The 23,049-nt window shown below is 42.6% G+C and overlaps 1 protein-coding gene across 1 annotated transcript in view; it reads right to left on the bottom strand.

Annotated features, from left to right (window-relative positions):
- Positions 1–2,677: 2,677 nt before the first annotated feature.
- The window catches only part of ell (elongation factor RNA polymerase II), a 37,124-nt gene continuing 16,752 nt past the window's right edge, over positions 2,678–23,049 (bottom strand). Inside the window, exons 3-12 of the mRNA XM_085264431.1 lie at positions 14,623–14,744; positions 13,150–13,313; positions 11,904–12,154; positions 11,692–11,816; positions 9,111–9,186; positions 6,739–7,321; positions 6,343–6,409; positions 5,429–5,600; positions 5,263–5,307; positions 2,678–5,179 (exon numbers count right to left, since the gene is read on the bottom strand). Coding sequence (XP_085120557.1) covers positions 5,075–5,179; positions 5,263–5,307; positions 5,429–5,600; positions 6,343–6,409; positions 6,739–7,321; positions 9,111–9,186; positions 11,692–11,816; positions 11,904–12,154; positions 13,150–13,313; positions 14,623–14,744 — 1,710 coding nt within the window. The 3' untranslated portion in view covers positions 2,678–5,074. The remainder of the gene's footprint in view (positions 5,180–5,262; positions 5,308–5,428; positions 5,601–6,342; positions 6,410–6,738; positions 7,322–9,110; positions 9,187–11,691; positions 11,817–11,903; positions 12,155–13,149; positions 13,314–14,622; positions 14,745–23,049) is intronic.

Raw genomic sequence — 23,049 nt, 5'->3', positions numbered from 1 at the left:
AAGTTGTCTGATTCAGCTCAACAGAGTAAACATTGTTTACAAGAAGGTTCAGTCATCTATAGCCTGAATGTGAACAGAGACTGTAGTTCAAATTTCTGGCCTTTAGCCACAAAACTGCACCGTACCAGATAGACTGACAGGCTATGGTATCTTGATTTTGAAAGCATTAGATCCAAGAAAAATAGCTATGACTGGTGAAGTGGGATGTTTCTATTATACTCAAAGAAGTCATATATTACCATATAAATGGGAATGTGTCTGCCTGGTGCTAGACTTCTCTTTTGCCAACTGATGATGAGGATGCAGCATCTGGATGGAGATCAGCAATGAAGGAAGAAACCTCCTGATATTAGAAATTACCCTGAAGGTCAGGCAGTCGATATGAAGCAGAAACCCGTCCATAATAGAGGAGAAGACGCAGCAAGCTGCCAGTTTGGCTGGTGCTGCAGAATGAATAAGAGATAATCAAGATGGTAAACTCCCAGGTCAAAGAGCACTCAAGAGAGTATTATGGGGAAACTAGCTTTCCCTGGTGGATTCTGTGGTTAAGACAAAAAAAAAAAAAAAAAAAACACAATAGAAATTTCAGTGAGACGAATGCAGCTGGTCAAAGCTTGAAGGCTTAGCAGATGTTTATCGCTGCTTCACGTTCACCTGTTTTGTCTGAGACCATTTGCACTAACCCTCTCATGTATCTGAGAGATGAGACTTTTCACACCTATGTCAGAGCAGACTTATAGTGCCAACTTTGAGGAACCACTGATGCATTTTAAAAATGCAACTGTCATCACACACATCAGCTGCTAAAATCAGCAATGTTTCAGCCAACTTAGGTGTGAAGACTTTCCTAAACAAACATTCAGCTAATGGTAAAGCAGCTGGTTTGTTTTTAGAATCCTCATTAGCATGAGCTTTATCTGTAGCTATTATAAGTGTCCGTATACTTAAAGGAAACCAATTATGCTCATTTTTAAACCTCATATTTTCATTCCTGGACTCTGTATGCTCCTTATTTATCTTAGCAGCCCCTCAATCCACCCAGAGTAACCAGCGGTTACCATTTGAGGGCTCCGAGTCCACCCACTGTCAGAAATAAACTGTTCTAGCTGCTCCGTTTTTAAGGTCAAACACCCTTCTTCTGCTTGGCTGCACTTTTTAAACAAAAGAAATAAACACCGAGTGTGTGGGGCTTCCTCTGCTCACCTGGTTCTATTAAATTCAATATAATTTTATTTATACAGCACCAAATCACAACAACAGTCACCTCAAGGCGCTTTATATTGTAAGGTAGACCCTACAATGATACATACAGAGAAAAACCCAACAATCATATGAACCCCTATTAGCAAGCCCTTTGGCGACAGTGGGAAGGAAAAACTCCCTTTTTACAGGAAGAAACCTCCGGCAGAACCAGGCTCAGGGAGGGGCGGCCATCTGCTGCGACCAGTTGGGGTGAGAAAAGGAAGGCAGGATAAAAGATGACTCAATGACATCACACAGAGGGCAGAAAAAGCTGGTCAGAGCAGTGTGACGGTGGAACTGCTGGCTCACATGAATTATCCGTCTTTGAAATTCTGGCCCCCTCTAATATTAACATCCACCACTGCATAATAAAGCCTTTTAAATTCATCGATTATGCCATGCCCTCGAGTTTAATGCCAATTACCTTCAATAAGAGTCAGCCCTTTATTTCAACTACGGCCTACATTTTCACATGAAAGCACTAGCTCGCTCTGTTAGCACAGAATCTGAATAGAAGCAGATCCCTCTGCAGTTTTCAGCACAGAGAGAGAGGGGAGGGGAGACCTCTGTGTGTAAACATGTTTGTGTATATGCTGCTGTATGTTGAGGAGAGGGGGAGATGGCAGCTTGCCACAGTGAACTCTCTGACCAGCCCCCCTCCCCTCCAGCTCCCTCAGCAGCTCTGAGGCCAGCTTCGGGATGAGAGCCATGCGCAGCGAGGCTCAGGCACAGCTCAGCCCAGCCAACTGGAACGCAGTCGCTATGTAGATTTCTGGGATCTTTCACAGTGTGTCAGATTACAGCGAGCCTCGTCCTGCGCTGCCTGGCTGGAGCATCCTCTGCTCACGCTGCCATGCCAAGGCCTTTTTGGGATCCACGTTTAAGTGTCAGCAAACACACATTCACAAATTATAAGAGGATGCCAATTAGACACAAGACACACGTAGACTACAAAGTGGAAGCTTTTAACTACTTCCCCTTGCAACCAAATGGATCCCCGAAGGTGTCGCCGAGCACACGTAAGGGTTTACCGACGAAGAGAAACAAAGAAATCTGGGACACCGCATGGATCTAAATATTTCTAGTTAATCTGCTGCCTTCATGGACAAAGGCGAGGCATGCCAGGACTGTGTGGAGGCTGGGGAACCCAACAGTGTGAGACTGCTGCCATCCAAAGGATAGCTGCTGTATTACAAACCAGTCGATTCAGTAATTGTTACCAAAAAAAAAAAAAATTAATGATTTCCTTAATTAGAGAAAGTGCTTCAGTAATTTGAACTTCCACAAACATGTTTGAAAGCTTTAAAAAAAAAAAAAAAAAAAAAAAGACTTCATCATCTGTATGATTAAATATTCCTGACCCCATGTGGAAACAGCAGGAAATGTAGCACCATTACAATGAAGGGCAACAACAACGGATTCAGAATTTCACAAATAAAGATTTGAAAGAATTTTATTATTGAAACAAAGATCATCTCAGTCCCAGTCCCTTATGGTTTTCAAAAAGCGTGCTTTGGGTTTTAGCGCCAACATTTCATGACTGTCCTCCAAAGCCCTCTTTGCTTATACAGCAGCATGTATATACTGAAGGGAAAAGGAAAAGGGGGAAAAAAAAATCAAAACCTATACAAACAGATCATTTTGGCACAATCAACTCGTACATGGTAATCCTGTGCTGGCATATTATTACCAGTTTGCTCTCCATTGGATCAAAATATCTTTCACTGATAAACTCATTCACGATGGATTTTGACCAGAGAGGGAAATACAGTAATCATGTCTGAATCTTTGTAGAAAACAAGGTACAGTAAGAGTGACTGAAAGTCTTTGTTAAAAGGTGTAACGCTCGGTGTTGCAGAGTGTTGATACCAGTAACAAAACATTCCTCCTCACAGATTTCCGAGTCCCAGATCCAGCCTCGGTCTGAACCCGGCAGCATTTCTAAGTTCTGAACTTCATGTAGTGTTTGCATTAGGAGCAAGATGAAAATCTGAAACCTGACAAGTCCAGTGCGAAGCTCTGACCCCTCACAGGGAAACACTGAAGAACTTCCTACTGGATGGTAAATCAGACAAAATTAATGAGAACTGGAAGCGGGGAATTCTGTGATGTTGGCAAAGTTCCTCTACCAAATGTTGGCAAAGTTCCTTTGCCAACATTTGGTAGAGCGTTTTGTGTCATCCCACTCAGTAAGCACTTTGGTATACATGCTGGTCAGAGTCACGTCTACTCGATTACATGATAATACAGTCGGACTAGGCCTCAGCATGGATTTTAATATCCTTGGGCAGTTTTTTTTCTTCAAGTAAAGATACAAAGACTGTTCATTGTAACTCATTCATAAAGCATGCACTCGGATGGACAAAGAAGTGTGTCGATTGGACAAAACCCCAAGGTAACAGCAAGATCAGAAGAAAAAGTGCAGATTCTCCATATTCACGTAAAAAGATCGATATAAGAAACGCACTTGCTGACGGCGCTCAACGTTTCTCGGGCATCTCGACTCGATGCTGACCCGGGAAACTGATTTTTTGGGTCGCTCCCTGTAAATACTTGACATCACACTTGGAAAAAGGCAAAAAGTGGTTCTCCTCTGAGCAGGAGGTCCACCGGGCTCCACTCGGAAGATGAACAAAAATGGCTTCATCTTAACAGTCGTCTCAGATGGACTAGCATGCGGGAAGATTAGCAGACAAAAACAAAAGTAAACGTGATCTGAACACAACTGAAAGTGATAATGGTGCACAAGCCGAAACTTCCAAAACTTCCCGGAGATGAAAAGAAAAAGGCTGTAGGTCTGCATCCCGTCTGCTTCAGCTTACAATTCAAGGATCTTCCGTAGTGCGAAGAAGGGTAACACTGACACCGAGCTCCTCAGAAAACTCGGACACATTCTGTTGCTACAAAAGCCGTAATAAACGGGAAAGACGATTCATTAACAGCAGAGAATAGTTTCTCACTGACGCAATAACTGAACCACAACTTAGGACCACTGCAGGAACAGAGCTCGGGAGTTCGTCCTGAAGGACCGCAAACCCGAGCCCCCCCTCCTTTAATACGCGTGCATATGATTTTAGAAACGAAAAGCTGAACGCACAAACCCGCGTGTGACCGTGCGCACCGGTTTCAAATGAACAGTAATATCTGCATCTCTTTAAAAGAGATAAATAAAGAGAATAAAGTTATCCCAAAAGACTGACAGACGGGCAAGGCAGCTTCTGGATAAAATACAGGCAGACATTCAAAATGTGAGAACAGAAGCTTTAAAGTACTGATACAGAGGAGTGTAAAACAGACTCCTCCCCCATTTTAATATCCAAAATAAATACAAAGAAATAGAGGTTCGACATCTCAACCATTCATTTTTCACTAAGTGGGGAAAACTTTTTCATCATTCGTTTAATTTTTTCTCAACTCAAAAACAAATTCATTGCATTTGGCATTCAATCTGCAGCTTTCATCTCCGTGTCCCTCCTGTTCCCAAAGCAGGAAAAAGAATTTGGAAATCTCCCAAGAACGTGGCAAAGTTTCCATGTTTGACACTTTCACATCTCTGAACTATAAGCAGGGTGTGTAGAAAAACAGACCTGCACAGAGCCACATTTTCTGGATGCACACCAGGCTTCGCCTCATCTCCACAAAAGAAAAAACAAAAGAAAAACAGAGCGTGTCCCGCTTGGTTCCCACTAGAGCCTTTGGCCCCGATGAGAGGAATACTCCCTTCATGGCAATTTTTTTCTTCTTCTTTTCTCCCCACACAAGCAGAATCTGGAGCTTTCCACCATCTGCTCGGCTTCCAGAGATAACAGGGAACACAGTCTAATAACCACTTTTAAAGTTGCTGTTGATCGTACTCCGCAATGAGTTTCTTAATGTGCGCCAGTTTGTTGTGTAGATATTCACAGCGGTTCTTCTCTTGGCTGTAGTTTGGATTAGTCTGCGATGGAAAAAGCACAGCGTCAGAATCTGATAAACCGCTCACACACTTCATCATCAGCGTCAGTCAGAGCTACAACCTACCTTTTTTATTTTACGATACTCTTGAAGTATTTGATTGTGAACCGTCTGTTCAAAGAAGGAAAGAGTTTAAGTCATTTGTCTTCACATTAAAGGTAAAAGCGTTGTGTTTATTATACGGTTACTCGTGGTGCCGTGGAATCTTTCGCGTCTCTCTCGGGGTATTTACCTTGTACTTGTCTGTGCCGTGTTGGAGCTGTTTCAGCTCATTATCAAGCACCGTGAACTGCCGGGTGATGCCCTCTATTCGAGCATGTAGTCCCCGGTACTCGCTGTACTCGGCGTTGAAATCATTTTTATACCTTTGACGCTGCTCCGGAGAGCTGATCACTGTATATTTCCTAAGGAGAAGAATACAGAAAAAAATATTACTGAACAAGAAGAGCCCAAACTACCAAGGACACTCCCTGTCTGGGCAGCATTTACTTTGGATTTTCTTTGTTTTTTTAAAATGTACTTTTACATTGTCTGCAGTAAAAAACAGATGACACAACTCACAGCACAGTTGTAAGAGTCAGAGTTTCTCAGTTACAAGGCTTTTGTCAGTTTTCCACAAATAAATCATCGAGCTGACCTCGAAGACCTCAGTGGATGCGAGCCAAATTTGAGTGCATTGTTAACATGACCCCAACGTTTTATAAGAATTCTTTCAAAACTGTGTTTACAGACAGAAGGACACACAAACTTTACCAGAACCCAGAAATATAACCAACAAAAATAAGTTGTGAGGAGTGAGAAGAATCAATATCGGCTTTTAAGTCTGACGCTGCGGGAAAAGTGCAACTTAAACCGTAACCCAAAATATGTGTCATCACGTCTGCGTTCATGTTTGAGTTGTGGCTGTGAGGAGGAGGAGTATAATTTTTGTATCTCAGCCACAGCTATGGAGCTTGGTGGCAAAAGGACGAAAAAGTAATGAGCGCTTTCTGAACACCAGCACGCACCCGTCTCCTTTACGTCACGTCTCACCACCAATGGGACGGTGAACTATCTCCTCTCCTCATGTGTGACTCACGGTGGAGGCTGTCTCATTTGTTCTGATGAGTTTAACAAGAAGAAATTTGTCAAAACTTGAATACTCACAATAAATAGTCTGCCACTTCAGGTGAAGATGAAGGAATACTGGTACTGTTACACATCCCATTAAGATCTGAAACGAGAACACACATTTGAATAATCTCAATGTGTCATCTGTGCAGGTCTCTAATGCAAAAGCAGAGAAACGTCAGTATGACTGTTATTTGTATTTAACTATCATCTTTTCTGCCAGTGAAATTAACAGGCGTGCATTTGAGGCACAAACTCGAACAGCAGGGGTCTCAGTTTGTTCGATAAGAATAAGACTCGTCACATGATGCATCACCTACTCACAGTGATGACTAACTGGAGAGCATCCAAATATCAAGTATCACTTTTATTCAGAAATCCACATCTAACGCAGTAAAATACTGTGTGTGTGTGTGTGTGTGTTGTTCTCACCTGTGCTTCTGTGTGGAATACTGTTGCTTTTGAGGTTTCCTAGGCTCGTCTCACAGGCTCTATTAGGCTCCGACACACACTCGTCACGACTTTTCCTCTCGTTGTCCTGCTCCTTCTCCCTCACCTTCTCTTTATCTTTGCTCTTCTCTTTGTCTTTATGCTTTTTGGACTTCTTTTTAGACTTGGTGTTTAAGGAGGAAGAGCTCTTGTCCCGCGGGGCCTCCAGGATCGTGTGTCTGGGGGAAGATGTTTGAGGGAGCGAAGGCGGCTGACTGAACCTCTCGGGCACCGCAGATTCCTGAGAGTCACAGTCGCGTCCATTGTTGCTGGAGTCATTGCTGACGTCCGACAATGCTTCAAAAGGACGGGGGATGTCGAGCATGGGCAGCTGCTGGGAGCTGGACGGCGTGCCGCCATCTGGCGCTGAACCCACCACTCCCGACGGCGTGCTGCCTGCATCGCCTCTGCCATTGGAAGAGGTGATCTTGCCATTAACCGGGGGTGTTGCAGCCTTGCTAGCGAGGTGCGATATCCTTGGCTTTTTGTTGGCGAGTGGGTCGATGAAGTCGGCAGCGGGCCGTTTCTGGCGAAAACAAAACAGTTTTAGTTTCATACCTTAAAACAGCGTTTGATACGAAATAGTGTTCCAGGTGAAATCAGGCAGGGGAGAGACTAATGAGAGCAGAAAGCAACATAATGAAAACGACAAGACTACAGAGTATTCGAGGAAGAGCACTCTTAGCAGCAAAGACACAATGAGGACTGTGCTTCCTTTTCACAACAGCAGAGATTAGATTACAGACAGCCCTGTTTGACCCAGTCCACTCTGAAGACTTTGGAAGTGGCAGACTCGATGACTTTGTTTGCTCTCCTGACTTGGTGGTGTGAAACAAAGGCAAAGAGCCAGTGAAGAGCTCAGCTTGAACCTCCCAAGCTCTTCTAATCTTCTCCACACAAAGCACCTTTGACACCTGAGATCAAAAGTCTCCTGAGATGACAGCCGGAATGAAAAGACTTCTTTATGATTAGCCATGATGGAGGAGGCTAGACTTTAAGTTTCATGTTCATCAGTGTGGATATGCCTTCCCATTGTTCTGTAGCACTCCCTGATTCAGACCAGACCCAGCTCAGGTTTATGCTGCATTACCTGCTGTGATTCTGTCTTTTTACCAATGCAGCTAAAAATGGAGCCCGGAGGCCTGTGTGTGTGTGTATTCATATCTTTGTGGGGACCAAAAATTGTAAGTTGACTATGCTTGTGGGGGACTAACAACCCGTTATAGGGATAAAATGCTCGTCCCAACGAGTCTGAAGGCAATTTTCAGACTCAAAATGTGGCTTTAGTGTCAGGGTTACAATTCGGTTATGGGCAGGGTTAGGGTATTAGGGTAAGCGGCTAGGGAAAGCATTATGTCAACGAGATGTCCTCACTAAGATATGGAAACGTGTGTATGTGCGTGTGTTTACAGAGGGAGTGAGCGGAAAGGAAGGGGCAAACAGTAGGTGTCTGAGGCAAGAACAGCTGAGTGGAAGGAGCTATTAATAAAGCAGAGCCTCTTCTCCTCCCTCTGCTTAATGGAAGTGTAAATAATGGTAAATTTAGACGTCTGTACAGACCTAACAGGACAGGCAGTATGAAAATATCAAAAAATTGTTTAGGCAGTAAGGCAGGAAAACACAATTTCACGCAGATATAGTATACCCAAGAAGATATTTTGTATAATAACAAAAGTTAAGTATTCATGGAAACGTGTATATTTATTTAAAGATTCTAGGGGAGCTTCTAATATCCCTTAATGCGTAATTCTGACCAGCAGCAACCACTTAAGAAAACATTTACTCCAAAAGGCACTTTGGAAATTCACAGAGGAGGATACTAAGAGGAAACATTTATACTTTTGCAGACAGCCAGATGATTTAGAAAAACCCTCCTTGGGAAATACCAGACACCACCAGACTACTACAACAACAGTCCGGGGGTCAGGCTGCAGTGTTTGGTAAACTGGTGGAAATGGAAAGAAACGCTCCAGTACACACATTAGGTGGAAATAATCTTACCCCTATTCCTCCTGCCTTTCTACAAGGTTGCTGGAAACATACAAAAGGCTTAAGCATGCTTGGGTTACACATTACGCTTTGTATTTACACTGAATTTTTTTCCTGCCTGGTCTGTATCTCAAACAGGGGTTTTCTATTCTTACATGTAGCTTCCTCCGTCTTAACCAGCCCTTTATCGTGGTCTGATCACAGGAAGAGACTTGTTATTAAATGTTCAGTCAGTAACGAGGAGGAGGAGGCAGAGGGAAACAGCAGATGAGGCTTTAGGAAAATGTGTGGAAGTGAGAGACGGGTTAAAGGAAGAGGAGGCTCACTTGAGATGGAGAGCAGCTGGCCAGCTCTTTCGGTGGGCTCTCTGGTGGAGGTGCAGAGCTGTTCTGGGCTTGTTTCCTAAGAGAGTTCATGCACACAGACAGAGACAGAGCCAAGAAAATTTAATACAGTTTATGCATACCTGCAGTGCATTAAAACTCTTATCTATCCAACTATCCTGGTGAGTTAAAGCAACATATGCACTGGCAGCAATGAGGGGCTTAAAGTGCAGGAAAGTGATCTCTTTCAACCTCAGCGTTTGACCAGACACTTCCACACCACTAACACGCTTCTCAGGTCTGAAGCAATCATGGGCTCATAAAGTGTCTTTGAAATGACTTAAACCCTTACAGCTTAAAATCCCCTTTTCTAAGCATACACGGCAAAAAACAGAAAAAGAAATCTAGCTGAAATTGATTCTGTGACAAGCAAATTGTATGTATGAGGACTTCAAAGACCTGAGACAGTCACACTGAGAAGCTCACAGGGTAGCTATGACAACTGAGTGAAGGAGGAGGTACTTGAGAGCAGCATTTAATTATCTACAGAGAAGGCAAAGTTTCAATAATAAAATCTGTGCACATTTTTAACATTTAATGCTTTTTAATCTCTCAGTCACTGCAGTGTGTTTATTTAACGGCTGAACGGTTTTGGCAGCAGCTCGTGCACGATGAGCGAGAGAGTGCCACGACACTCTGAAGTGACAAAGAAAGTGGTGCCGCTGCTCACTTGGGGATGGACGCTTGTTGTGCCGGGTTACATTTATAAAGAGGTTACTTTTGCATGCTCCGACAATAACAGAACGTCGATTTAAAGGCAAACGAGCAATATTTACACGCCGATCGTAACTGCCTCCATTACCCACGAATCATTGCACGGCCAGGTATGAACAAGGATAAACGGTGCATGCTACGTGCAACAACGTACACTTTCTGAGAAGCATAACTACACGTTAGATTGAAGCATCCCACGGCTACTGCGATTGGCCCGTCGATTCTCCCTGTGCATTTCCAGCTATGTTTAACGTTGAAGTACGATATCAGTGACAGGGCAACAATCAATGCCTCAGTAATCATCACTGTCAATATACAGAGGGGAAAAAAGTCACAGGATTTGTTCCTATCGACTGGCACCGCACGTGTAACAGCAGGACACGACAACAATGTTGACCACTTAGGTAGGATACATCACAGGCTCTACAAGGTATTCCCCACAGATATATGAATCAGTCCTTAAAGTTGCTTTTTTGAAGCGGAACCTCAGTCCGCTGACCTGAGCAGAGTTCCAACGCTGGCTTAAACACTAGCAGTAAAAACAGAATTCACTGGACAAACACCACATGTGGCCATAAAAATAAAGACGCATGCAGAGATGCTCTTGCCACAGCTGAGGACTTTATCAGTAGGGGGCAGTTAGGTACACCAAGTCTCGTCAGTGCCGCACCCTTGTAAAAATCAAGCCGTGTGTGCGTGTGAGTGAGAGAGAGTGAGTGTGCAGCTGACACTCAAAGGCAGGCAGGAGTGAGAGCAGTGAGACAGCGGGCTGAACCTTGGACAGGTGCCACTTCACACATAGATCAGCATGGGCTGGAACACTTGCATCATGTGCGCCCCACTCATGTTGCTGTGCGACTCCTGCGTGACTGACTGCATTAGCTCCAAACACTGGAGGAGCCACGGAGGGGGAGGTGGTATTTAGGTGGGAGGCTGTTTGCTAGTCAGCTGATAAACTCCCCCAAAAAGAGCTCAAAGTACAGTAAAGACACAAATGGGCAGCAAGCATGTACGGATGTTAAAAAGAAAATACAAGAGCACACACACGAAATACTGACTAGACTTTCCGACAAAAAACTGAGAACTGCTGCAGTGCATGAGACTGCGTGTTGCATTATGAACACTCAGTGTTAATATCCTGGCTGCCTTCAGGTGTGGGCACAGTTAAGGTTACTGTGGATAATTGGAGCTATTCTGGAGTCCACTACATAAACACAAACTGAGGACTGAATGTTGCTGGTCTATATATAGCCGGTCGGACGCTCGCTCCCTCGCTGGCTTGCTTTTCCTCGGCGTTCCAGACCATGAGAAACCAGATTTTTCCACCGGGACGGAAGCCAGCAGCTCACGCTGTTAACAAATACAACTCTAAGAGGAAATTCAGTGGAATGCAGAAATCTTCCTGGGGCACAGAGAAAGTCGAGCACATTGATACCTCCCAAAAAAAAAAAAAATCCTTAAAGAAAATAATTTCAATCCAAAAATATCCTTATACATGCAACGATCACGTCTCATAAACGACACAAGGAAAATATTAAAGAAAAATAAGCATGCATAGATATTAAACATTACTTCTATGCGCCGTAAGACTTTAAACTCATAACCATCACGCTGGCGCTTAACTCCCGCCAGAAATACAAACAAGGTGCTTTTCAAGATTTTTAAGCCACAACACGTGAGATGAAAGTTAAATCTACTGATCTACCAGAAATGCTGCTGTACAAATGAACACTGCTACAGTATCAGAGCCTTCTAACTGCTGGCATGCTATCCCACTGAACACACATATTCATTGTAACTGCTGACATACCTGAACAGAATTCTCTTGAGAAGCTGCTGGTCTCCTTCTGTGTAGCCTGGCCAGTCCTTCTGAATTTCCTTATACAAAAAGTCCTTTAATGTGAAAGTGTTTTCTCTCCCATTCAGGTTTGCAACCTATGAAAGGAGCAGAAATCTCAGGTGAGCCCAGCTACTATCAAAGTATCAGGAAATCTACATGATGGCCAAGAGTGTGTGTGGGACCTGTTGCAGGTGGCTATCCAGGGAGTCTTTGTCTAATGGCGAGAGACCATCCTTCTGCAACCTCAGGATCAGCTCGGGCTTCTTGTAAGGCTTGAGAGCCAGCAGGTGGACGAGGCGCTCTCGGAGCGGCCTGTGCTGAGTTGCGCTCTTCTTCAGCGTACTGCTCGAGATGATGACGGGTCGAGACGTCCTCCGTAAGGGGGCGACATCTGAGAGTCCAGGTGCCGGTTTCCGGATCTGAACCTTCTTACCTGAGAAGAGTTAAAACGCACAGACTGATGTTACACATTTTAACGGATCTTTCAAAGAGCAGTCTTAGGAAAACCGTCTGCAGTTTATTTACGAGTTACGACGAGACGCTCGTCTTATGATGATTTTAATTATAAGGGGTGTTTATTTATCACAAATAAACACAGTGTTAGAAAAATGAGTCATCAGGTTGCTTTTTGGTTGGCAGCCAGTGTATTTTATTTTCTTAAGAACAAAAACTGCAATTTCATCACATCTTTGGACACAGTGGCTGTTAAAGGCTGGGAGAGCTTGCAGATGACTCATAGGTGACGCATTGTGAAATGATCTTAAGTTCAAGTCTGTGTGGCAACACTAAACTTCCAGCAAAAAGCAGTGATCGCCATCTCCCAGTGACACCTTGCTTTCGGATCACCTGGTGAGACCAACAGCCCGTTTGCTTCCTAGCACGCGGACCGAGCGTGCTTGACTCAGAGCCTCATGGTGAACAGGCTCACACTAGATTTCTTTTTTTTGTAGGCAGTGAGGCAGAGCCGCTGCGGCTTTCTGCTTCGACTGACACTCAGGGCACTGCGGTGCGGCTCTGATACCAAAACAGAGATTCAGGAAGTGGACGTGTTATGTGTGGATGTGCCTGGGGGCATTTCCTCCTCTGTGTGTTTTTAAATTACATTCAAGGAGAAATGGATCAGTGCGTATGAGCCTTTACAGCAAGCACGCATGCTGTTACCGTGAAAGTACACTGCCGTTCAGACACAGGTCACTTTCTGTTAACGCTTCATTCAGATAACCACAGCGAGGAAGCTCAAACACTGGTACAGTGAGAACCCATTCACCAGCAGAGCACGGGCCAAGTGTGGGTGTTTGCAGGGAAATATCGCTTCACACGAACCAAAAGCTCAACACTGGTAGTCTTACTAGTCTGTGTGAGTAGGAGACTCTGAAAATGACAGACCAACAGTTGGTATTCATGTGTCATAGTATCGCGTTTTCTCACCTACGTATCGTCCCCCAGGCTTGATGACGATGGCACTCCTGCTGCGAGTCTCCTCCTCAACCTGGGCCATGCTTTCCTTGGCCTTCTGGTAGGAGTCGTCTGTGGCACATACTGTAATCTTGTCCTGGATCCCACCCAAACAATCCAGCTGAATGCTCCCTTCACTGCCAAAACAAAAAGGAGGTGGTGAGAGAGGAAGACGGAGAATGGACAGAAGTTTGAACTGGAAAAAAATCCCATTAGAATCCCTTTTATTGGAGATGGGGAATAAGACACTTGTGATACATTTAAACGAGTCCTACTTTAAAGTATTGCAACAGTGTATTTATAACATTAAGTATTAAAGACTATTTTCACTACTCCACCCCTTCACCGTGCATTCCTGCCCACATGAGAGCCATTAAACCCCCCGGAGGGCACAACTATTATTTTTTCAATTTCCAGCCAACTGTGGGTTCCCACAGTACGACTCACTGCGGCATCAAATCCTATTCTTTCACAGACTTTCCGGCTCCCTTTGATTAGGATTTGGCAGAAAATGAGATGGTGCTAGCACAGTTGATGGAAGCTGAGCTCTGTCATTTGGGTTTTAGACTGCAACTGGAGGTTGACGAGGATCAAGTCGGAGATTCGAATTAACTCCAGCTGACCCACTTTTTAAAAATACTTTGAGAACAATGGGGTCAGAAACTTGACAAGTACAAGATCCTTGTAGTTCCTCATTCTGTTCCTCCATTTCCTTCCTCGTCGACGCACACATCTGCCGGCATTAATTTGATTCAGTCACAGTTTGCGGACGTTATGTGTCGAGTCTTTCCCACCTCTACTTGCTGGGATGGGCCCGACCACCCATGATTGAAGTTTAACTGTACTGGAACACCAGATAGCTTAAGTTCTTACCTCAACATTATTTTGCAAGAATATTTTGTTTAATAACTCAATTTTGGGTTAACTCGACAGAACAATGTCGTCACTCAGCTCGCGGCACCTTTTCATATTTAACTGGAAAAAGATGAAGAACGATTGAACCATTTACCAAAGTTCATAAAAGTCACAGCGTCCCGGAGCCGAAGCCCCGATTGTCTTCATCTATGCTGCCTGTAAGGTGGTGAATTGAGAGACCTGATGATTGGCCTCAGGTCCCGAGTTCAACAGTATTTCCAAGCAACAGTCTGCCTGAAAATACTCATTAGATAATTGAAGTCCAAAGACTGCTGACTATTTACACATGGTTTAAATATGTTGACAGAACATGACATTACATCTTGTGTTTTTATGGAGTGTTCCTAGTGCCAGTCCCAAGCCCGGATATGTGGGAGGGCTGTGTCAGGAAGGGCATCAAATCAAACATGCGGATTCATCTGCTGTTGGAGGACTGACTCCTTGGGTAATACACGAGCGACCGTAGGCACCTTCGTGTATTTACATAAGAGAAATTAATAAGAAAGCACTGCTTGTGTTTGCGCTCTTCACCTGGTGATGTACTGCTGGATGCAGTCGAAGCTGCCCTGCGGGTTATCTCTGCCCACATTCGACAGGTAGAAAGTAAAAGTTTGGAGTTCGCTTGAATTTTCTGAGCGTGGTATTGAAATTTTCTGTTGAAGACAAAAACAAAACAAACGATACATTAACTCAGCATGAAAGTAAAAAATGGATTTCACAAAGGTCTGATGCATATTACAAACACGTTTAACATTCTTTCCAGACACTTTTCCTGTATGTTGTTTGCATTGCTGTAAACAGGATGTCACTGTGGTACATAATATTTAAGAAAAAAAAAAAAAAAAGCTTATAAAGCTCCAGGGGTTTTCTGCTCATTTAAAAACCACGCAAAATGCATGTAAATCTACCACCTTGTGTTTCTACAGCATTCATTCACAACTACAGAGTGTTTTAATTGTTGTCCAAACGCACCACTAAAATATGTTAGCAGAACAACTATGGTAGGTATTTCTGCAGTCTGTGGCTTTGGATGTAGTTGCAGTGCGCACATACTACTCTGCCCCCACAAAAAAACCCTCCTCCAGCACTACAGGTGTTGGTTATAAAAGACTGAGGTGAACGTAGAATTAACCACCGTCATCTGGCTAATAAGCCTCTTATCATAAAGCAAAGCTTCTGGATACTTTGGTTAAGTAGAGGAAATAGTTTTAGAAGAGAGCCGAGATTCAGATGTTGCGTTTTTCCTTTAAAGTAGATAGAGCAAAACTACAATAGTGCCCAGTGTGAATACAGCTGACATTTTAATGCAGTGGAAAGACACAGGCTGGTAATCATCTTAAAGGGCAATGTGTAGAGTGAGCGGAGAAAGCACGGGGCGACACCCAAACCTTGGCTGACACACTTCTGATTCACCTCAAAATGATTTTATTATGCTGTGAATTCAACAGTGAATTGATTCGTCGCGTAAAGAAACTTCTTCACTAAAGGAGCGCGAGCGGAGGCAGAGGTTTGTGTTTTAAGCACATCTGACCAAATTCAAGTGGTGTCACCGCCAAGGACTGTGCATCACACTGAGCCAGTGCGACAAAAGGCTGACGTTACATATTTGGTGGTTTTGGACACCTAGCAGAGGTCCTCTTGATTGGTGAGCAGGTTACTGCTGGTGACCCAGCCTCGATCCGAGGCTCTGCCTGTGACTCACAGGCTCCTTAATCAGTGCTGGAAGTCACATGCAGGCGGCTAAACCTTTTTACCAAAGACAGAAAGTGTGGAGGCTGCAGGTGACACAATCACCTGTATTTTCCTACCTCTAAAAACTGTTCCATAACTCTGAAAACAGCTTTGTTAACAAAAGGGAAAATGATCATTTACAAATTATAGCACACTTTTTTTGTTAGTTATCTGCATTAGCCCAGTTAATTAGCAGCAGTAACACTGACCACCCTACTACACTGTACAGCCTGTATTTACAAAGAGAGAGCAGGGACAAGATCAGGTGTAAGAGGAGGGAAACTCAGAAGTTCCTTTCTTATGGAACAAAGTATGACTCAAGTGCACAACAAGATTTATGAAGAGTGAAGTACACCGCCTGCGCTCAGAAAACATCACAACTGTAAGAAAAACACCCATAAAACCAGCCACACCTATCAGCACCATCTGGTGATTGTGCTCACATCCACGTTTGTCCCGTTTAGGAAATCTGGCCCTATATGTACTCAATGTTCTTGGTCCATTTTGTAATGAGCCCCGACCCCATCGCTCGTCTTTACAGATCAACCGGCAGTGTTGCCATTGCAACAGAGACAAATGGACGCAGCCCCATTATGACTCCAGCACCCACATACTTACTTGTACTTGCAATAAAACTCTGGCCTACAGCAAACAGGAAAAATACAGACTATGCAGATAAAAGCAGCTTACTCTAAGATCAGTAAGGGCATTTCTATTGAGCGTTTCATGCTCGAAAATGCTTGCTAGCTTTGATGGCAACACATCTCCAGGCTTTCAGCACATTATAAAACCCGTTACGGCAGTTTAAGAACACGAAATGCACGTGGGAAGAAGATCAACAATGATACAGTATGTCATGGTGTTGAAAGACACCTACATATCCAGTTTAAACATACTGTACGTGTGTCACGTTTAGTTGAAAGAGCAGCAGATCGATGTGTTGACTGTGAATCCAGATCTAATTAAGAGGCACCGGAGCTGACTGAGAGGCAGGGCACAGGGGAGTGACTCAGTGACTCACGCTGGAGAGGATGAAAGAGTGAGAAGAGGCTCCTCCACACCCAATGGCTCAGGCTCCACGCTAACAAACTGTCGAAACCACCACGTGGACGTAGGGCTGCTCGATTATGGCAAAAATGGTAATCACGATTATTTTCACTGAAACTGAGATCTCGATTATTTGACGATATTTATTTAACCCTTTAAGACCTACTATAGAACCAAGTCCGTCAGAGCTTATATTATTTTTTTACATGTTGTAGTGCCATTTGTGGGAGCATTTCAAGTTGCTATACAACTGTTATAGCCCATATTTTAACAATATGTATGCATTAAGTCCATAGTAACTACATTAATTGCAAAAAAGTGCAATAAACTACAAAAAAAATTGAAAATAGTTTTTGTTTTTTTACATATATTTCTACTTGGAGAAATTTAAGAGGTTTATCCCTCAAAACTTTAAATACAAAAAAAGTTGCAAAAAATAGTTTACAACAACAGGAAATTTATTTTGAGTGTCTTCATAGTTTTATTTTGGAGATAAAGCAATTTTTATATACTGCAGGAAAAACAAAAAAAAACAATCCTATGATGCAAATTTGCAAAGAAAACAGCAGGTGCATCAAAATAAACTATTTCCAGCACTGCAATTCGAGTTCTAAGCATCACAGAAACTATTCAGAAAAGTCAAACATGACCAGTATAGGCTTTTAAGGCCTACAAGTAAAAAAACCTACATTTTCCGCGAAAATGACGTCACTTCCAGTTTCGGGCAGGAAATGGCGGACATGCGATAGTTAGCGGTGACGTCTGTTTCAATGTGCGAAGTGTTATGAACAGCTGATCGGATCGGCAAAGCGTGTTTCTGGAATATTATGTTTTTGTTCCTGCAAGCGCTTTTTATGCAATTTTTGAAAAGCTTTATGTGGAAGGAAACCGTGACCGAGGACAAGCTGATGGCATCAGATGTAAGTACAACTCCTCTGGTTTCATATGCAAAAAAATAATAATTATTGCGCTAGCTTACACGGTTCAGGTTCTACAGGGATTTAAAAATAGTTACACAAAACGGAGCGTGCTGCTCTGACCGGCTTTAAAGGGTTAACAATAACAATGTATTGAATAATGGCTTTAAAAAATTATATAAAATAGTGTGCAACACCACTGAAGTTTTTTTTACCTCTCTTTTCAACCAACAGCAGTCACTCTCCTCTCCAAATAACTTCTGCTTAGCTTTCCGAGCTTCCCTCGGGTCCTCTTAATTAGCGGTCTCCAACCTTTTTTGGCCACGGACCGGTTTATGCAGGACAATATTTTCACGGACCGGCCTTTAAGGTGTCGCGGATAAATGAGGGAGGGGCTAATAATCGGCTCAGTCATTTTTAATGATCGTTGAAAGCCCAGATCGTAATCGTGATTAAAATTCAATTAATTGAGCAGCCCTACGTGGACACATGAACGAGCACCGCTTCTAAAGAAAGTTATCACTGTTGAGATCAAAACCTGACAAGAAACGCCTCCCACCAAGACCGAGTCTTTGGTAAATCAGATGCACAGGTGACAAAGTGTCTTTGATCACACTGAGCAGGCACGACTAGATATGGATGATTTTTTTTTTTTAATTTCTTTTTTTTTTTTTTTTTTTTTTTTTTTTTTAAATATATGCATTAAGTAGAGCCAACATTTTAATAATACATTAAATAAGTTATGAACTTTTAACACTCGAACTGAAAAATGTGACTGCAGATCCGGTTTGGTCAGAGTACCCAGAGCTCCGGTCTGCATCAAGACTAAGAGGCTAACTGGGTTAAGTTTTATTTGCATGGTTAAAACCTTCCAATTATTAAAGCTTTGAGAGCTTTAGCACAAATCAAAGGAATACAAACAAAGAAACATTTTAAAGAGATTACCCATCACCACCTTGTGGGACCGTCTGATGTTGAACACACAACCAAATTAAGTGCAGTTCTTCGCAGTGTTAAAAAGGATCTGAAAAATTAAATTAAAAAAAAAAAAAAAAAAAAAGAAGTTTTACAGAGACAGGGATGCAGCAAATTCACCAGTCCCTTTCATTTTTGATCAAGCCAAAACCCCACAAACTTGATATCCACACCTCTTATCAAGGTGAGAAGAGAAGAAAGTCTGTCAGTGTCAAATCTTTGGCTTAGAAAGTATTAATCTATTTATTTTTCTTAAATTGGAGACACCAAGATTAAATGGATGACACTATTGACTTGTTCAGCTTCAAGCCAGCCAGAGAGCTGTCCAAATCCTCTCCAATTGAGCCGACTATGCTTGACTAGAAATCATGGTGCACGGTGGCCGATATCAGGAGCAGAGCAAGAAAGTCATGAAAAACAGTGATTCATGAGGAGAGACACGATGGATCTGGGGGAGGATAAGAAAACAATAATACCCCCGCCCCTGGATCTAATAATTGACCCTCCAAGTCCCTTGTTAGAGGGACAGCAATCAAACCCTGAATGGAAATGTGAAGGGTGAATTCTGCAAATCCACAGTCAGCCCTTACCCTGGGCACACCCACGAAAGCAATACAACAATGAAATCTGGAAACATGAGCCAGTCCTGCTGCTGATACATGTGCTGATAGTTTACAGTGTGAGGTAGCAGGCTTATCTGTATCTGTTCGACTAAGATATGCATAATGATAATTTTTCCTTGCACTCTGCATCCATAACACAAACAGGCATGGTATTTTTTACACGTGCTGCGGGGGGAGGAGCCAGAAACGCCGCTCATCGAGCAGTTAATGAATCCGTTATGAGAATTTCTGAGTGTGTGGGAGAAGCACAACCTGCAGCAAAACATGTTTTAAAAATAATCTGGGGGCAAAGCTACTGAATGTTTCAGCATTTTCAGATTTAACTGTCCTTCCTGGCTCTAGAAGATCCTGTGGAGGGGCAACTTTGGACATGAGCAATATTAAGCGATGTGTAGTCGTGAGTTTAATTAATCTTTTATCTATCTTTGCAGCAGTCTGTAATTTCTGCGCATTTTTTAAATAGACAAAATCAAACAAGAACAAGTGATTAAAATTTTTTTAAGCTCAATCTTGATGACTTTGCTTTGTGGGATGATCAGTGTGCAGGAAAAACTCTGGTACTGTACATCCACCACCTCTTCTGAAGAATTCATAAAAAAGGATGTGTGTGTCACTTTTACCAAAATTAGGACAGAATATTTCTGCAGCCAGAATGAAATATGAGGGAGAGACGTCTCATCATCCAGATCAAAGTTTTCCATGTTTTATGCAGCCAGCGTTTGTGTTTTTTGGCCATTTAAAATATGAAACCTGTCTGGAAAATATGTCTCCCATTTCGTTTCTAGCCTTTTGGATTTTCCCCCACTTTTCTAAAAAGTATGTGTGCAAACTCTGTCAGAGCTGAACCAGATGAATGAATCTGAGTGAATGAATATTGGATCTCTTGACAGCCAGGCCATCTGTTCTGTAATTCAGTCACTTTCACACTTGTGACTTGCATTCTCATCTTAACACCAACAGATTTTTTCCCTGAGCAAGCCTGCTGCATCATAACTGCAGCCTGAAACGACCGGCAACAGACAGCAGGACCTTCTACAGAACATGTGACCAAATGTGTGTTAAGTTAAAGACAGGTGGGTAGGTAACGCCTACCATGACGCTTCTTATAAAAACTGCAGCGTCACATTGAATAATCAGCCTGTAAACTGGAGATAAAGCCATCTTTCCACAGTAGACGTGTTCATACACATAAAATAAATGAGCATTAAATGAAAGAGCGCCTGGCTCCATGGTTCTGCAGTGCACCAAAATACTGACAGCAGGCAGGAAAGCTTGCTACAACTCTAAATACAAGGCTATTGTGCATAATGTTATAGCAAGAATATTAGTTCTAAATTTTAAAAACAATGCAACCTGAAATACTAAATACTTGGCTATACTTGAGCTACAGCAGTGGTCCCATCTGCTGCTTTACAGGCGTTTATAAGACTACATACATAAATGATGAATGGGGAGCTTCTGCAGACTCCGGTCTGTTTGTGTACATCAGGAAACAACTCGTGGATACAGTCAAGAAAAACGTCTTGCCCTGAAAATATTTTTAACATATTTAGAGCATTAAACTTCCATAAGGAGACACATATTGGCAGATGTTTTGTTAGCAAGCAGGTTAATATTAAAAAAAAAAGAAAAAGTGTGCTGTTAGAAAGTATACCAGCCACCAATCTATTTAACTTTGTCCATCAGTAGAAATTTAAGTTCTGTAATTCAGTGATGATCGTCCGTTTTATTTTAACCATTTTTCATGTTAAAGTTCAAACATTCATTGTGCCTGCTGAGACCTGCTGATATGGGAACTGTAAAGCTTATGAGGAGGCTGCCTGAGGTTACAACGGAAACAGTAAGACACATTTTAACCACATTTCTCAATACGGTGCCAACCTGTGCCGGAGCTTTTTATATCACGTTCAGTGACCGAAGATAACCTGGTGTCAAAGCCTTTATATAAGCCAACAGCCTGGGGTGCAGACGAGGCAGTGCCAATGAGAGCAAGTGTGTAGGAGGGCAGGATTAAGACAGATGTATGAAGCATCATTATGGATAAAGATGCTAGAAATCTCTGGTTTTGTGGGTATTGTGACCACGCTGGCAGAACAGAAACACCACTTGGGACACAAATGCACTGCTAATAAAACATCTGGGCATGGCAGACACTAAGGTTTCCAAAGTAGAAGAGCAAATAGACAGTATGCATGTCAGACGGGGCAGGCTGACACACGTCAAGCGGGCATGTTGCCTTTAATGGAAGAAGCTGCTTGTGCAGAGTTCATCATTGTCGGACAGTTAGCTGCTGATACAAGGAGCGCTGGCACCACGGTGACATTTTTATATCATGGAAAGGCACAATTAAATTATAGGATTTGAAGGAAAACGTCAGTGCGTTCTGCTTACTTTGTTTACTCCACTGTCCGCTACTCGTTTTGCATTAAGAAAGAAAACTGGGCACTTTGCATGGCACTGCTTGCTGTACCATGCAAACTACACCAATACTCATGCAAAATATTATCAGGATGTCCTAAAAACTCCCTGAAAAGCCTTCAGTTAATCCAAAATGCTGCAGCAAGAGTAGCGACAGGGACTAGAAAGAGAGAGCATACTTCTCCTATATTGGCTTCCATTCATTGGCTCCCTGTTAAATCCAGAATTTAAAATCCTGCTCCTCACATACAAGGTCTTAAATAATCAGGCCCCATCTTATCTTAATGACCTTATAGTACCATATCACCCCATTAGAGCACTTTGCTCTCGCACTGCAGGCTTGTTGTTTCTAGAGTATTTAAAAGTAGAATGGGAAACCAAGCCTTCTGTTTTCAAGTCGTTCTTCTGTGGAACCAGCTTCCAGTTTGGATTCAGGAGACAGACACTAGCTCTACTTTTAAGATTAGGCTTCAAACTTTCCTTTTTGCTACAGCATAGTTAGGGTTGGATCAGGTGAGCCTGAATCTTCCCTTAGTTATGCTGCAATGGGTGTAGGCTGCTGGGGGATTCCAAATTCATTGAGTGATTCTTCTTCAGTCACCTCTCTCACTCACTATGTGTTAGTAGACCTCTCTGCAGTGAATCATACTTTTTATTCATCTCTGTCTCTCTTCCACAGCATGTCTTTTATCCTGTCTTCCTTCTCTCACCTCATCCAGTTGCAGCAGATGGCCGCCCCTCCCTGAGCCTGGTTCTACCAGAGGTTTCTTCCTGTTAAAAAGGAGTTTTTCCTTCCCACTGTTGCCAAGTGCTTGCTCATAATGGGTGACCTGATTGTTGGGGTCTCTGTGTTACTGTAGAGTCTTTACCTTACAACATAAAGCACCTTGAGGCGACTGTTGTTGTGATTTGGTGCTGTGTAAATAAAACTGAATTGAACTATTAAGTAGTTCAATCTGACCATTTTTCAGTTTGGACAAATAAATCTAACAATCTAATAAAATAAAATCAGAAAAGCCTCAACTCTGGTTAAAATAAATACAATAAATTTTTCAAATTTCAAATAAACAAAATTAGATGTGATCACTTTAATAAGTGCACTTTAAACTTTAACTCAGTTACAGTTTGTACTAGAGACAAAATTCAAAAGAGATTTGGAAAGTGGAGATGATCAATCTTAACAGGACATTCGGGGTCCTGTATGATACTTAGATGATAAAACTATCAAACATCATTCGTTAGAATTC

The sequence above is a fragment of the Mchenga conophoros genome, linkage group LG23, assembly GCF_057382185.1.
Source record: "Mchenga conophoros isolate Kocher_MC1m ecotype Shallow Benthic linkage group LG23, M_conophoros_male_GT1.1, whole genome shotgun sequence".
NCBI classification, from domain to species: domain Eukaryota; kingdom Metazoa; phylum Chordata; class Actinopteri; order Cichliformes; family Cichlidae; genus Mchenga; species Mchenga conophoros.
Note: the sequence above shows the minus strand (reverse complement) of the source record. Positions and strands in the feature narration are given on the sequence as shown.